At 45.7% G+C, this 16,358-nt stretch overlaps 1 protein-coding gene across 1 annotated transcript in view; it reads left to right on the top strand.

Annotated features, from left to right (window-relative positions):
• The window catches only part of CRIM1 (cysteine rich transmembrane BMP regulator 1), a 208,434-nt gene that overhangs the window by 103,252 nt on the left and 88,824 nt on the right, over nt 1-16,358 (top strand). The window contains exon 5 of the mRNA XM_068966792.1: nt 13,671-13,792. Coding sequence (XP_068822893.1) covers nt 13,671-13,792 — 122 coding nt within the window. The remainder of the gene's footprint in view (nt 1-13,670; nt 13,793-16,358) is intronic.

Raw genomic sequence — 16,358 nt, 5'->3', positions numbered from 1 at the left:
CTCTTCTGCATCATTTAACATCTATCCACTTTTGAGTAATTGGAGAAGGAAATGGCAACCCACTCCAGTATTCTTGCCTGGAAAATCCCATGGACAGAGGAGCCTGGCAGGCCACAGTTCATGGGATCGCAAAGAGTCGGACGCAGCTGAGCACTTTTGAGAGTCTGAGAGAGTAGGTGTCAGTGTCAGTATCAGTATCAGAAATACCTTAACTTTCTCTTGGTTCCTACGCGTGCACTTGGGTGGTTCCGTTTTCTAGAGCTCCACAGTCAAGTCTTGCCTCTAGAACCTCAGCCTGTCTTCAACTGAATGGTGCCTTTAGGAGGGTGCTAGGAAGCAAGAGAAGGCAATGGCACCCCACTCCAGTACTCTCGCCTGGAAAATCCCATGGACAGAGGAGCCTGGTAGGCTGCAGTCCATGGGGTCATGAAGAGTCAGACACGACTGAGCGACTTCACTTTCACTTTCACGCCTTGGAGAAGGAAATGGCAACCCACTCCATTGTTCTTGCCTGGAGAATCCCAGGGACGGGGGAGCCTGGTGGGCTGTCCTCTATGGGGTCACACAGAGTCGGACATGACTTAGCAGCAGGGGCCAGGGGGTAGGCGGGATGATTATACAAGGGTCAGAAACATGGAGGACAGGACTCATCATGGGCACATCAGCCCAACCAGACAGGGACGTCAAAGCCAGAAACTTCCTGCAGGTGGCTCAGAAAAGCCAGGTTCCTTCTCAAAGCTCAGGGAGCCCCTCTTAGTCCTCTGAGACAGTGTTAAGTTTTAGATCATCCAGTAACAGTTTCTGTAGATCCCTGTGTTCCTAACAATGTGCTGGGTGATTAAGTTGCTTGTATGATGCTTCCTGAAGCTAACCAGTCAGAATTATTCCTGAATATTCATTTTCACAAGGACTTGATCAGATTAAAGCCTTGTAACTAATTATCATGTCCATCTGTTCCCAAGACCTTGTCTTGAAGAAGATGGTGGGTTTTTTTTTCAGATTAATCTATTAGTAGACAAATTTCTCTAATTCAGTTCATATTTTGGTTGTTCCCTTTCATTTGAATAATTTATCCAGCTGCTTTGGGGATAAATAAAATTAACTTACACAGTATGTAAAATATGCATTAGCATAGGGCAGATTTAAAACATTCCTGACTCTTGACACGCTATCATGCAGCATTCTGTTTTTAAATACATGCAGAAAAATTTGGAAATACATTTGAAGCCCTTCTTTCTCAACTAAGAAAAGAACTTCTATTCTGTTGCCCTCTGTCACAGTAATTTTTGGCCCAAAGGAGCAAGTCAGCTCATGACTAAAAAAGCCAGAGTCTATATTAAACTCTGATGTTTGTAAAACAAAATAATTGTAGGAATTCCATGTTATTATTGGACTTGTCCCCAGAATGAAGAAAATATGCTTTCCTAGAAGTAAAACCCTTGCCCATTGGAGATGAACTATCTCCCTAATAGAGAGTTTAATTTGTCAATAATTCACTTCAGATGTGTAACCCTGTACTTCCTATACGAGTGTTTTATGCCTTTTGTGTTGCATTTGACCAGTGTCTATTCTTATTTTGTACTTGTTTCACTTCTGAAACAAAAAGCCTTAGGCTGTCACTCAGGAGCTTTCAGTTTGATATGAGGGAGACTGGCCATCACCAGATGATAAATACATGGCCCTCTGACTGTCACTGAAAGAAAGTCACTCAGCTGAATTCATAAGACTTTTGTTAAAAATGGAAAGAAGAATCCACAGCCTGGATAATATGGAATCTCAGAGGGCTTTCCCCACCCACCTTCATTTGATAGCAGCAGCAGCATCATGATTCAGCCTATTGGAGGAATAGCTCCAGACAGTTCTGCAGAAATGTTTTGTGAAGTTACTTAGAAACTAACAAGCAAATCTAACCTGTTAAAATCCTCCCTCTTCTAGAAACGCCAAAAACAGCACCCAGTACTGTGGACTGTATTTTCCTCTTCATTTCCCCTTTACGTGGGCTGTAGGTGATAAGACTCATCATTGTGTGGACACAGTTTGCAGAGGGTTGAGAGTTATATTGGCTTAGCGGACATTTACCTGCTTGACTGCAACCCTGAAGACAGAGACAACTGGTGTTTTTTTTGGACTTTTGCTCAGTCTGTTGTAAATGTATTAGCACACAGACAAGCACATTTTAAATGATCCTTTCCTGATTTTGCCTTTGTTTGTATGCTATGGCTCTTGTGATAAGAGGATGGAGTACTTTGATGTCCATTAACTAGATCATGGATTCTTGAAGACTCTTACGGCACTTCCTAAGACGTGACTTCCTAAGACGTTAGATTGTGTACTTTTTTGAGGACAAGGATGCACCTTGTAAGTCTCAATCTCCTCGTTGTCTTTCATAGGTAAATACTCGGTATATGCTTTTAGTTAAATTTATAGCTAGGTAGGCTGTAGTAAGTCCTAGAATCAGAATCCCATGTTTTTAGTCTGTGTGGAGAACAAATATTTAAGTGTTTATCATATGCTGGATGTTTTGCTAACCTTGTAGGGATAAGAAGTAGAGATTGATGTCAAGGAGCTTACAGTCTAAAGGGAAGACAGATGTAGATAATTGGAGCAATTTAAAGTGCTACATACTTTAGAAGTAGAATTGTGCAGAAAAAAAGTAAGCTTGTAAAGAGATACTGATTTCGATTTGGAATTTGACTGTTGGATTTGACTTTTGAGCTCAGTCTTTAAGAATGAGTCAGAGTTCACCAGATGGAGAAAGAGGAAAGGGCACTCTAGGCTATTGTGGTCATCGATTTTTATATTTTTAATGTGTCTTGCAACTTAAAAAACACCAATACTGTATATTAACACATATATATGGAGTTTAGAAAGACGGTGACAATGATCCTATATGCAAGGCAGCAAAAGAGACACAGGTGTAAAGAACAGACTTTGGACTGTGTGGGAGAAGGCAAGGGTGGGATGATATGAGAGAATAGCACTGAAACATGTATATTACCATATGGAAAATAAACGGCCAGTGCAAGTTCAATGCATGAAGCAGGGCACTCAAAGCCGGTGCTCTGGGACAGAGTGATGGGGTGGGAGGGGGGTTCAGGATGGGGGCACACGTGCACCCATGGCTGACTCATGCCAGTGTATGGCAAAAACTGCAACAATATCGTAATTACTCTCAAAGTGATTATTTTTAAAAATTAGCACTGATCCCACTCACGCAGGTAGTGCTGCTGCTGCTGCTGCTAGTGCAGGAGACACAAAGAGATGCAGGCTCGATCCCTGGGTCAGGAAGATCCCCTGAAGTAAGAAATGGCAACCTGCCCCAGTATTCTTGCCTGGAGAATTCCACAGACAGAGGAGCCTGGCGGGCTACAGCTCATGGGATCGCAAAGAGTCAGACACGACTGAGCTACTGAGCACACAGCACACTTGATGACTCAAGAAAAACGGAATTCATGCTCATGTTGCTTTTTCTTTTTTCCTTTGATAATCATCCCTTTTGCAAAACTACATCACTAGATCTAGATATTTTTTTACTTTCTTACTGCTTTCAATTAAAGGTGCTTGCTAGTATGGTACACCAGGGCCCTTGTTACCCAGCTCTGGCCTATCTCACTACTTCATGTCTCCTGCACGTTTTCCCCACCATATCCCTCAGTTCCCCAGCCCAGCATACAATATCCTCCTAGTGACTTGAACCATTTGCTCCAGCCTAAACACACTGTTCTTTCTTGCCTCTGTAAATGTGTGTAGTTTCTTCCCTCTTCCAGGAATGTCTGTCCCTCCACTCTCTCTTCCCCATGTGGCATGAACACTTCCCATCTGTGCCCACTCTCACTACCCTGCTCATACACACACATACACACAGCATCTGCTCTTTGTGCCTGCAGTTGGAAGAATGATCCTAAGGGTTGAACGGAGGTCTCCTGACACATGAGGGACTCCAGGGTTGAAGATACAGAACAGCTACTGCCAGAAGTGTGATTTTTTCCGTCCACCAGTCATCAACAGCTTGGGTATCAGGACCAAGGAAGTCACTGGTTTGATCTCCAGTTTGCAGCTGGCTGCTGCCTTGGAGCTTTGACCCCAAGACATGTTTTCTTGGCATTGCCCTTTTTTTTTTTTGAGGGGGGGATCCATCTTTAAATTAGTCATCAACATTTAAAACCTGGGATTCTTCGTGTAAAAATCTGGTGTCTCTTGAGCAGTTGGAAGGTATAGTGACATTGACTATACATTTCTGCATGGAGTGAATAGTGAAGCCCCCTCAGAGGGCACAGACGCTCTAGAGTTGTCCACAACACCCTTCCACCCTTTGAAAGAAGACAGTCACATTTGCCATTTCAGGGTGTATCTGACTTGGGTTTGATGTCAAGGGACAAGATATGGATGGAGGTTAAAGGGGCAGGGAATTTAGAAGTATCATGAAGCTGGTGGCTCAGGTAAAATGCCCTGGGTTTGGGGGCTGTTTTTGTGAAGGAGGTAGCATCAGATGAGGCCCAGGCTTAGAATAAAAGGGAACCATTTAGAATAAAAGTCTCAGTAAGGTTGAGGACTCGGTGTGGTGGGAGCCTGGGCCTGAGACAACAGAAAGGAAAAATGAACCATTATTCTGGAAATGCCAAAATCAACCCCCAATGTTGTGGACTGCAGCAAGTCTGATTTGACTTTTGAGAGAACTGTGGCTGGTGAAAGCAGATGGCTGAAGTGAAGGGGCAGCAAGGGTCACTGGAGTCCAAAAGATCAGGTGAGGGGTTCAGGATGGTGAAAAGGCTTCCTCCACATAGACCTGGAAGCTTCCAAATGATAGTGATATGGAATAGTTCATAGGTGTTGAGTACTTCTATGTTCCAGGCACTGTGCTGGTTACTTTTCACACATCAATGTATTGAATCCACGTCGCAATCCCATGAGAAAGGGAAGCTTGAACCATCCTTGTCCTGCATGTGGAACAAGTGAGCTTGAGAAAGCTGATGGGGTGCCCAAGGTCAGACAGCTCCCAGTGGCCAGAACTCAGCCTAAGATTCCTGCATGTCAGAGCACATTCTCTGAACCTCCACCCCTCTGTAGGAAATGGGCAGGAGATAAAGCCCCAGGGGGCCAGCGGGGCTCGCGTGGAGGCTTGAGGGAGCAAACAGCAGCGTAGGGCTGGCCTATAGTCACTGTGAAGAACAAGCCCAGGGCAGAGGTGAGTGTGGGGACGTTCATGGTCTCACCTTAAGGAAGTAGTTTTTTCAGGTGAGCCAGGTAAGGGAGAGAACAGATTTGATGGTGCACTTTGTGATGATGATTGGACTCTGGGAGAGGAAAGGGTAGGGGGGCGGGCAGAGCAGTGGGCATGAAAGGATGAGTCCCTGGGAAGCAGGGCGATCTCTGAGGATGTGCATTCCCTTGAGGATGGGAGACCAGGGGACCTTGCACTTTACACTGATGACAAGGATGAGAGGTCTGGGTATCAACAGCCCCAAGGGATCCAGGGGACGTGTGCTCAAAGTCAGCTCTTTCAGTGCCAGCTCAGGCCTCAAGCAGCCCTGAGGGCCTACAGAAGCGTTAGCAGCCCAGGTGGTGGAAGGCCTCCACATTTCCAAATAGTCCTGATGTTGGAGTTTGTTCTTCACGTGATCCAGAGGGGAGACAGAATGGTCCTCATCCGCTTGTGTTCTGGTTTGTTTATTTTGTTTATATATATCCGATACCTCCCTAAACCACACTTCTTGAACGAAGCACCAGGCCCTGTGTATCCCGAGCCCACCCAGCTGAGTGCCTGCTGCACGCACACACTCAGCAGAGAGTTCCAGGATCACTGCATGTTCACCAGCAAGCTGCTCCCACGTCCTGAAGCATCCATTCCTAAGGCAGTCAGCGAATCCAGCCCTGAACCAGGAACACCTGATGTTGCTTTATTAGAACATACTGTCCCCACCAGACCCACTCCTCCTCCTTCCCAGAGCGCAGCGTGCTGGTGTCTTCTCCTCCTGCTCTTCCTGCCTGGGCCTCCACGCACCTCTCTCTCCTGTCCCCTCTGCAGCCGTCCTGCCCACCATGGAAGTACACGCCAGTGTCTTGCTCTAGGCCTGGGGAGGTGAAGAGAGAGCTTCAGAGAGCTTCTTGTCCTGGGTTGTGGTAGTTATCAGGTTATTGGACCATGCTCAGTTCAGTTCAGGACCCCCACCAGATCCGAGGTCTTGTGTTTCGTGGGCCCTGGGGTGCTTCCCAGCTGTATGTCTGTGCCTCTGGTTCCCCCACAGCCAGGAGGAGTCTCTTGGGAACAGTCCCAACTCTCTTCTTGTTTAAACAGTCATGGGATAGAGGACCTGTGCAACGTACACTGGCTTCCTCCTGACCTTACCTGCTTACTGTAGGGCTTGGCTCTGGAAGGTGATTTCTAAGAATGGCATGAGCCCACAGCTCCTATTGTCTTATGATTTATACCACTTTTCTCTCAAACTTAGTACCTACAGTTTAGTCCCTTGAGCCACAGTCCAGCATTGAGAAGCCATAGTCATCGGCCCCTTGATAAAGTTAGGAAGAGGGTGGTCATAATGCCTGTGTCATTAAGGGCTTCCAGTGGACTTTACTGTCGTTATTAATACCGTGCAGTGGGAAATGCAGAGGACCGTTTTCTCTGTTTGCCCTCCGTTGATACTGTCCCTTTACTGAAGCAAATCCTTCCACTGCTCCCCACAGAAAAATGCAAAATACAACAGCAACCAAACAGCGCAGAGTGATTTTACTGTTGTCTTTGAAGGGAAAGTGATGCCGAACATGGGGTTTCTGGTTTTACAGGTGAAAAGAGGAGTGAGGAGGCCTCTGGGAGGAGGCGTGTGGTCCTTGGAGCCAGGCCCTGTGCTTGCTGCTTACGGCTAAGGCACGTGCTGAACCTCCTGGGTGGTGGAAATGAAAGAGGTGGTGGAGGAATGAGCTGGGGATGGCGTGCGGTGGGGGTTGTCACTTAGTAGTAAATCTTACAGATGAAGCAGGAGAAACGTGGTGAGAAACTAACCTAGGGAGGGCAGCTTTCTATCAGGTTAGGCAGACCCTCAGCTGGGAAACTCATTTCTTTTTGGAGGTTTTATTTTCAGTCTTCTTTAAAAAACAAAAAACACAGAACTTACACATAGCTAGAAAGAGGTTAGAAATTTAATCAGTAGAAAGTTAGTAGATAGATCAGATTTAATTAAAGCTGAAGCTACTTTTTATAGACTAGGAATATGTTTTATGTGTCATTATAACTTCCGTTACTGACAGTTATTTTTATGGTGTGTGGAATCCTAGTAGTACACGTGCTTTGCCCTTTTAATTCCACATGTATTCTTGTTTCCTGTGTAAAGAGAGCACTGCCTCCCGCCTAAATAGAGTCATTTTTTATTTATAGACAGTGATTCTCTCCTTGCCAAGGGCTCAGCACTCAGCTTGGACGTGGAATGCATCCAGGGTTGGGAGACATGTTTGCAGGGGCCTCAATAAGTGGTGTTTCCTCCAGGAACAGGTAGAAATGACAATCTGCTAGGGGACGACGAGGAGTCTGATAGTTTGCTGCACTGTTGAGTGGTGGGAGGAGGGGCCAAGAGGACCCTTCTCCCCACAGCGTCTTCTGCCAACTCCCTGCGCTTTAGCATCCTTTGCAGTTTCTGTCGTCATTGTGGTGAAACAGACTGTTGATTCTTCAATGTAGTTGTGAAGACATGCCTGGTAATCCGGAGATGCCAGCATTGAGTGTATCGTTCCTCTTCCTGCATTCTCCTTGGGCAAAGAAGGAAGAGACAAGGCCCATCATGAGCCGGGCCTGAGGATTGAGGTGCTTGGTGAGGGGGAAGTGGGGAAGGGAGAGACTGTGATGTGCTTCGAGGATGAGGTGCAGACAAGGAGAGGCTGCAGACGGGATGAGCCAGGATCAGACTGTGATGGGAATGACAGTGTTGGAATCCTGGGATTTTATAGTTAGAAGAAAGCACATGAAGGTCCAACCATCTCATTTTAAGGAGGAGAAAACTGAGCATCCCACAGTTTAAGTGGCTGGCTAGCAGTCATCTGTTTTCTGATGAGTGATGGTATTGGATAGTGAATTCAGTTATTTTCTTCATTCCACGTCTCTTAACTCGTAGGCTAGCTATGTTCAGGCAGGAAGAGACTTAGTAAATGATCGAGAGCAAGTTCTGCTGATCAAAATAGACTACTCAGTAAAACGACAAAACTAGCTGCACGTGGCTTCTGCCACTGGGAAGTACAGCCTGCATTATTGAGACTCTGCCGTTGTTGTTCAGTCACTTGGGCGTGTCTGACTCTTTGCCACTGTGTGGACTGCAGCACGCCAGGCTTTCTTGTCCTTCACCATCTCCCAGAGCTTGCTCAAACTCCTGTCTGTTGAGTCAGTGATGCCATCCAACCATCTCATCCTGTGTCACCCCCTTCTCCTCCTGCCTTCAATCTTTCCTAGCACCAGGGTCTTTTCCAGTGAGTCAGCTCTTCGGCATCAGGTGGCTTCAACTTCAGCATCACTTCCTTTAGGAGCAAATTGTTCAGAAAGTGGGCCCCAGATTCCCAGTGGAATCTCCTGGAGATCTTATTATCCAGGCCGCTTCTAGAGCCCTGCCCCAGACAGACTCTTAGAGAAGCAGTCCTTGACAATGGTGCCCTGGAATCTGCATTCTAAACAAATTCCATAGTCTTTCCCTCCACACACTGGTTTTGAAAAGCACTGCACTGAGTAGCTCTGTGTCTAAAATTTATAAAAAATAAAAATTTTAAAAACAATGCACGGTCCAACCTCTGACTTACTAGCCATAAAAAAAAAAAAATCTTATTCCAAATTATTGTTTGGATGTCTTTATCTCATTCAGTTTTTTCATTACAAGACAAATAAGACATGTCCCTGCACGAGGGGAATTCACGGGAGAAGCAGTAGGATTTTGATTTTGTACCAGGAGCAGCTCTATACCAGGAGAGAGAGCTAACTAATCCTGGTTGCTTATTTGATGAGAGAAGGCCTTGTGGAGCGAGCAGGTGGCCTTAAGGCTGCATGGGATTTGCCTGGGGAGAAAGAGAGGCAGGCATTTGAGACAGAGTGGCTGGCTGAGCTGTGGCACTGAGTGATGGAGGTGGGGAAGGAGGATTCAGTGAATCGCAGGTTGCCGTTGTCACTGTCTGCATATATGTGTGTCACGTATGTGTGCAGACATATTCTACTGTCTCCTCCACACGTCACAGAATATGGAAGCTAGAAGATAAGTAGAGACTTGACTTGGGAGCACCTCGAAAGTTGTGCTGGGACTCAGGCCTGCCTGGGACTGTCTGTGTAGATCAGGAAGTAAATGACACAAAGGGAAGGCCGGAGTGTGCACTGCTTTTCAGCCCAGAGAACCAGCCCACGCAGGCCTCCTAAGGAGGGGAGTGCCCTCTAGGGGCTTAGATGATTTTTCTGAGTGCTGTTCATCTTTGTGCTTGCCACTAAGCTGGATCTATTACCTGTTGGAGAGGGAAGAAAGACAGCTTCACTAACCTACCTGGCTGCAGCTGTGATTACATTATGCAAACATTTATTAATGTGGTACCTTGATTGGTGATTATCTTAATACTGAGGATAACATTAAAGGCTTGATTTTCAGGCAGATTGCAAATACAAGTTGGTTCTTGTTGGAGGTTAAAAAGCCCTTAGCCTATGATTCCTTTTATATGAGCTGACCAGAATAAGAAGATCCATGGAGAAGGAATAAAGACTCGTGATTGCCAGGGGTTGGGAGAAAAGAAATGGGAAATACAGGCTTCTTTATGAGATGATGAAAATGTTCTAAATTTAGGTAGTGGTAATGGTAGCCCAACCCTGCGAATATAAATACCATCGAACTGTATACTCAACAGGGGTGGATTTTATAGTATGTGAATTGTGTCCCAATAAAGCTGTTGTTTTATTGGTTTTCTTTAAAAAGCCCTTAGCACTTCTGCTCCAGGTGTCCTAAGAGAAGGGTGGTGTTTAGGGTTTCAGAGAGGAGTTATTATCTAAAGTAATCTAGAAAGACAGATGGTACCTAGACAGACAGCGGGAGATGAAGGCTAGATAAAGAGTGTTCAGCAGGGAGTAGAGTCGTAGGCAGTGCAGAGACAGCAGAGGGAGGGCTTGTTTGGAGAAGGTGGCTGGCATCAAGAGAATGAAGAGAAGTTCTGTATTTGAATAAAGATATGCGGAGGACATGAGAGTGCTGAATGCTAGGCTGACAAGTTTATCAGTTAAATGAAGAGTAACTGAAGGCTTTTTGACTACAGAAGTATAGGAACTGAACCCATAGGTCGAGTGTGGCGTGAACTGGGAGAAGGAGAGACCTAGGTGAGGGGAGACCAGGTCGGAACCTGGAAATTGGGGGATGGAAGGTTTTAGAAGTGAGGAGTAAGTGTGGACATCGGTTTACTTGTAGGTTAGTCTGTTTGCTCAGCCACTAACCCCCATGTTTTCCCATTCCATTGCTTGTTCTTTATCCATGCTTTGGGGTAAAGGGTAAGAGGGAGATTGGGAGGAGGGACCAGAAAAAGAATAAGGATGAAGAGAAATCGTGATAAGGGCAAGATGCTGCTTGCATGCTTCAATTGCTCTGTAATTTAGCATTTCCTCCTCATGACTCACTATAAATAACAGGATAGGAAACCTTATTTGATTTCAGATCAGTTGACGAGGCTGCCTGCCTCACTATTCCCATCTGTGGAAGGGAAGACTCCCCACCTCCAGTGTAGGTAAACCAGAGAATCTAGAGTAATCTTACTAGAGAATTTTGATCAAGCTGCCTTGAACTCAACATTACTTATAATGTAATAGATTTCCTTGGAATAAAGGTTCCTGATTGGCCCTCATTTGTTACCTGAGACAGTACAGACTTTATCCATCAAAAGAGAACTCACGTGAGCTGTATTTTGTTGAACTGTGTCAAATTGCCGTTTGACTATTTTTGATCTGCAAAGACGGCAGTTTTGTAAAGCCTCAACCTAATAGATACTTGCTCAGTAGATATCCGATGTGAGCCCAGATTTTCCCCTGTTGGTTTCCTTCATAGGTTCCTTCCTTTTTAAGGTGCTAGTGGTCTTGAACACCTGCTAGTTTCAGGTTCTGAGGAGTCAAAGGTGGCAGTAACTACGGAGGGCTTGCCCAAGGGCTGGTCAAGAAGGGGAAGGAAGCAGGAGCAAGCCGTCCAGCCAAAGCCAGGGCATCGGAATCCTTGGTGCTGTATTGTGCAGTCCTTCTGGGTTTAGAAATAAAAATTCAGCCTAAAGAGTTTTCCTTTCCTCAGTGGGTTACTAGATCTGCAGCATGCCAGAGACGACCCGTATGGGTCTCTAAAAACATGAGAGAAGTATTTTAGAAAGTGGGAAATAGGTTAAATGTAAAAATGGGGGAAGCAGGTTTCCCTGGTGGCTCTGTGGCGAAGAATCCACACGCAGTGCGGGAGACACGGGTTCAGCCCCTGGGTCTGGGTGATCCCCTGGAGAAAGAAACGGCAGTCCACTCCAGTATTCTCATCTGGGAAACTCCACGGACAGAGGAGCCTGGCGGGCAGCAGTCCATGGATCACAAAAGAGGCAGAGAAGACTTAGCGACTAAACAACAGCAAAGGGGGGAGAACAGACTTAAGGCGAACTTGGTTATGCTTTTCAAGTTGGTGTGGTTTCTGACAGCCCAGCACAAACCCTGGCACACAAGCACACATGCGTGTTCAATAAAGATCTCTGAAAGGTCAAAAGACATCAGATGAGGTATTTATTGCTCGGTCGTGTGCTCCCTGGTATTTAACTTAGAGTGATTTCCTAGAACCCAACAGTGGGAGAGAAGATACCCAATCCCCAAAGATGTGGAAGGCTGGCCAGCTGTTATTGTAGGATGCTTTCATCGGCATTACATCCAGATACTGGGATCAGGGCGGGGCCTCTCAATGCTCTTTCCCCATTAGTCTATGAACTCTGGAAAGTTAAAGTTGTACAGAGTGTCAAGTGCAGTAAATGTAAAGGATACATTGTTACTATAATGTCACAGGAATATGATCATCTGTTTAAAACTGCAGTGGCCACACACATAAAAATGAGAGACCGTCGCATAACCTTTCCAGGGACTAAAAGCTCAGTTCATGTTTACTCAGCCGTGGAAGGTGACTGTCCTGTAGGAATACAGATTATGAATTGAGAGCTCCTCGCTCTGCTCACACCAAACAGCCAAACATTTATTCTAAATCACAGTCAGAAATACCACTGCAGCCAAACCTTAATTACCTAACAGCCTCAGCTTCACTATAAAGCATATATAGCCATTTCCCCACAAGGAAGCGGCCTCAGAGGGGTCACTCACACCTGTCCAGTGGCTTTAATGATCTTTGGTGGAGAGATTATCTGAATTCATTTCTATTTTAGTTCTACACTTAACTAAATTGTCATTAAGTCTCTGGGTCTGATTATGGAAGTACTTGTGGAAGACAGACATTTTATTTTAGAAAAGATCTGAAGAAAAATAAGAGAACAAAACAATCAAATAAGAAGAGAGAAAAAACAGAATTAATGAATTGAGGTGTTAATAGTTCTTCCCTCCTGGGAATGTTACCCTCCCCGAATCTTGACCTCTCTGGTACATAAATACCCACATGCTTCCGGCAAGGATGTCTCCTTTTAAGAGGCCTTCCCTTCTCTCCAGTCAACCTGGGAACCCCCTTAGTCATCCTCTCCACCTCTGACCCACACTTCCATTGCCAGGGGAGTCCCGGGCAGAGCCTGGCGGCTCCTCCCTTGTGCTACATTTACATCCTGACGCCCTGCTGCACTGGGCTTCTCATTTCCTGCCTCTGATTTCATTCTGACACATCACCATCGGGCAGTAGACAACATCTTTTTCTCTTCTTCTTTTTTTTTTTTAAACCTGCCTCTTATTTTCCTGCAGTCAAGCAAGTTTTGCAGGAGAATTGAAGTTAAGGGCGAGAGCCAACAGAGGTAGTTTGCATTCAGAAGAATGTACACATGCAGCTTAGAAACCTAAAACACTAAAACTCTCAGCATCCAGATAGCTGTCACAAAATCCATTTGCTACAGCTTATACCCTTTATTTGTAAAAAGCTCCTCGGTCTTTAATCATAATCTATATTTTTTATTATATAATTATAAATTAATATAGCTCCAGAGGAGGGTGCTACTAGGCACAATCACACTGATTAAAAAAAAAAAAAAGCTGAAAAACTAATGACCTATTAGTTGAAAGAATCGAGTCGGAAACATTGCTGAGAAACACGTAAAGGTCAACAGCAGCAAAGCAGCATCATAGAATCATTAGAAAACGCAGGAGCACCGTTCTGTGTCAGCCCGTCCAAGCATCACTGATGTCTGGAGAGACAGAATAATGTATGTCATCAAGAAAGTGTCTGTTATGCTCAATACCAGTCTGGTTAAGTAAGAAATGAAGTAATGCATTTTAGGAATTTTTCTGTCCAAATGGTTAATGTTACATTTCTGGGCGTATACTAAGGAGATGAGCCTTAGTTATTTGGAATGCCGATTATGTTAGGACCCACTCCCCGTTCCCCCGGTGACACCAGATACACAGGACAGTGTCATGGAGAGGGGTGAAGAGTGTGCCGGCCACTTTGTTTGTGGTCTCCCAACTTCTGTGTTGTTGTTTATTCACGGGGTTTTCCTTCCCTTTTCTCTGGTTTCAGATGCGAGTGTCTCTCTGGCTTATGTGGTTTCCCCGTGTGTGAGGTGGGATCCACTCCCCGCATAGTCTCTCGTGGAGATGGGACACCTGGAAAGTGCTGTGATGTCTTTGAATGTGTTAATGGTACGTGGGGTTTCTCTTGTTCTCAGCGAGTATACATTTGTGCAGGAGGAGGAGGAGGGAGGGTTCATTTTAGCTGCTTCTGTCTTTTTAAAAGGCAGACAACATGCTCAGGGAGTTGATGAAACTCAGGATAGTTGCTCAAGATCCCACCGTGCAGTAGGGAAAGTTAGGAAGGGAAGCCTCATTCCATCTTATAGAGAAGGCATTTTTGAAAAGGTCATCGCAGACTACACGTGGCCGTCACCTTCTGCTGTGTGTCAGTAGTTGAGAAATTCTAGGATTGCACGAAAAGGACCACAGAAAATGTGGCTGTGTTCTTCCAGTCGGAAGACCTCATCCCGCTACTCTTGGAGGTAGTCTGTGTAACTAAGGCCACGCTGTGGCATTAGGCCACGGAGTGACCACAGTTTGAAAAGAGAAAGGACCGTGTTCCTCTGGTTCATCCTTTTTCTGCTTCGAGGAAACACTTCTGGCCAGCCGCTAGTCAGTAGTATTGTCCTCATTAAAGCTGGAAATTTGTGGGCCAAAAAAGCCATTCTTCAGCCCCAGGATTCCTTCACAAAAAATCCACCTCTCTCCCTCTCACCTTTCAGCAGAGGGTTTGGTGTGTGACGACCTGGTGTTTGTTGAATTTAGATGCTAGAAGGGAGGAGAGCCTAAATCACGCTCCTCCATCAGAATTTTCGGAAAAGCAAAGAATAAACTCAAGCAAGTGAACTGTCAGTAATTTTCAGAGAGCATTATTTAGTCAGTACTTAGACACACAAGGAAAATGACTTTGAATGTGGACAAATACAACAAAATTATACAGATAGAAGCATTCATGTTAACTGCTGCCTGTAAGAAATCAGGGTTCAGAAGATTTTCTGTCCTTCTCCCAAGCTGCCCCTCCCCCACAAGAAAGGGTTGTATGAAAAGTCCAGGCTTGTTTCACCGAGTCCTATAGTTTTTAGGCCAGAGGCTACACGTTTTGGTTTTTTTCCCACTTTAAAGAAGCACTGGCGATATGACTTTGTGGTTAAAAGAGAACACAGACTGGAACTGAATGGCTTCAGTTTGAAAATCAGTTCCTCCACTTAGTAGCTGTATAGCCTCAGTTGCCACATCTGTCAAATGGAGAGAATAACAGTAAGTGAAGTCAGGCTTTGTATGTGAAGCGCTAGAAATTGTGCTTCAAGAGCAAACAGTCTCTATGATTCTGTGTGCCCCCTTCCTGTTCACTGTCCTGGACGCGGCAGGACGTTGCTTCTTGACTTCAAGCACACGGGGGGAGGTCCAGGGCAGGCTCCACGCATATAAACTCTTCTCGGTGCTTCTCCCCACCTGCTTTATCATCCAGCTGGTAGTAATGTCTTCACCACCAGCAAATGGCCAAGCCTCTGATACTTCCTGCTGAAGCTAATTGACTGCAAGTGATATTCTGTGAATATTTAACTCGTACCATTGGGACCGAAATAGTTGGTCCTTGTCCTGGGCTCCCAGCATCTCAGATGTGCTTCCTTCTAGTACTCACCTCTCTCCGTGTTTCTGTCTCGCCCTAGAATCTGAACTGCCAGAAAACAGGGAACCTATCCTTGTGTCTGTGACATGAGCACATTGCCTGTTTCTCGCGGGGCACCTGGGTTCTGACGCATGGCTGGTTGAGCAAGCAAGTGATCTGATTCATATCGTCTTAGTTCCCTCTAGAGTGGCTGTTAATTGTCAGCCCATAGAGGAGTTACTTTGTGAGAATCCACTATCTTTTACTGCCCCACACTTTAATCTGAAGTCTCTTATACCCTGGAAGTAACACCTCTAGTAATACAACTTGCTGTTGTATCTGCTGGGTGAGAAAGTGGAGTATCTTTCTTCTTTCTTTGTTTCTTAATTATAGAAACCCAAGTGTCAGGCCTTCTCATCAGGACATTCACTTTACATCTCATCCCAGTGTGATGCAGTTTGGGCAGCTGATTACTGCCCATATTTGACCTCAGTTCAGTTCAGTTCAGTTCAGTTGCTCAGTCGTGTCCAACTCTTTGCGACCCCATGAATCGCAGCACGCCAGGCCTCCCTGTCCATCACCAGCTCCCGGAGTTCACTCAAACTCATGTCCATCGAGTCGGTGATGCCATCCAGCCATCTCATCCTCTGTCGTCCCCTTCTCCTCCTGCCCCCAATCCCTCCCAGCATCAGGGTCTTTTCCAGTGAGTCAGCTGTTCACATGAGGTGGCCAAAGTATTGGGGTTTCAGCCTCAGCATCAGTCCTTCCAGTGAACACTCAGGATTGATCTCCTTTAGGATGGACTGGTTGACCTCAGTGGCCTTGGATAAATCTCCAGGGTCTGCTCCCATTTATAGAGCCCTGACTTCAGGAACTGCAGTCCATAAGGTCGCTAAGAGTCGGACACGACTGAGCAACTTCACTTTCACTTTCACTTCCACGCACAGGAGAAGGAAATGGCAACCCACTCTAGTGTTCTTGCCTGGAGAATCCCAGGGATGGAGGAGCCTGGTGGGCTGCTGTCTATGGGGTCGCACAGAGTCGGACACGACTGAAGCGACTTAGCAGCAGCAGCAGCAGACTTCA

This window comes from Capricornis sumatraensis, chromosome 1 (assembly GCF_032405125.1).
Source record: "Capricornis sumatraensis isolate serow.1 chromosome 1, serow.2, whole genome shotgun sequence".
In the NCBI taxonomy this organism is placed as follows: domain Eukaryota; kingdom Metazoa; phylum Chordata; class Mammalia; order Artiodactyla; family Bovidae; genus Capricornis; species Capricornis sumatraensis.
This window is presented reverse-complemented; position numbering and strand designations above follow the sequence as displayed.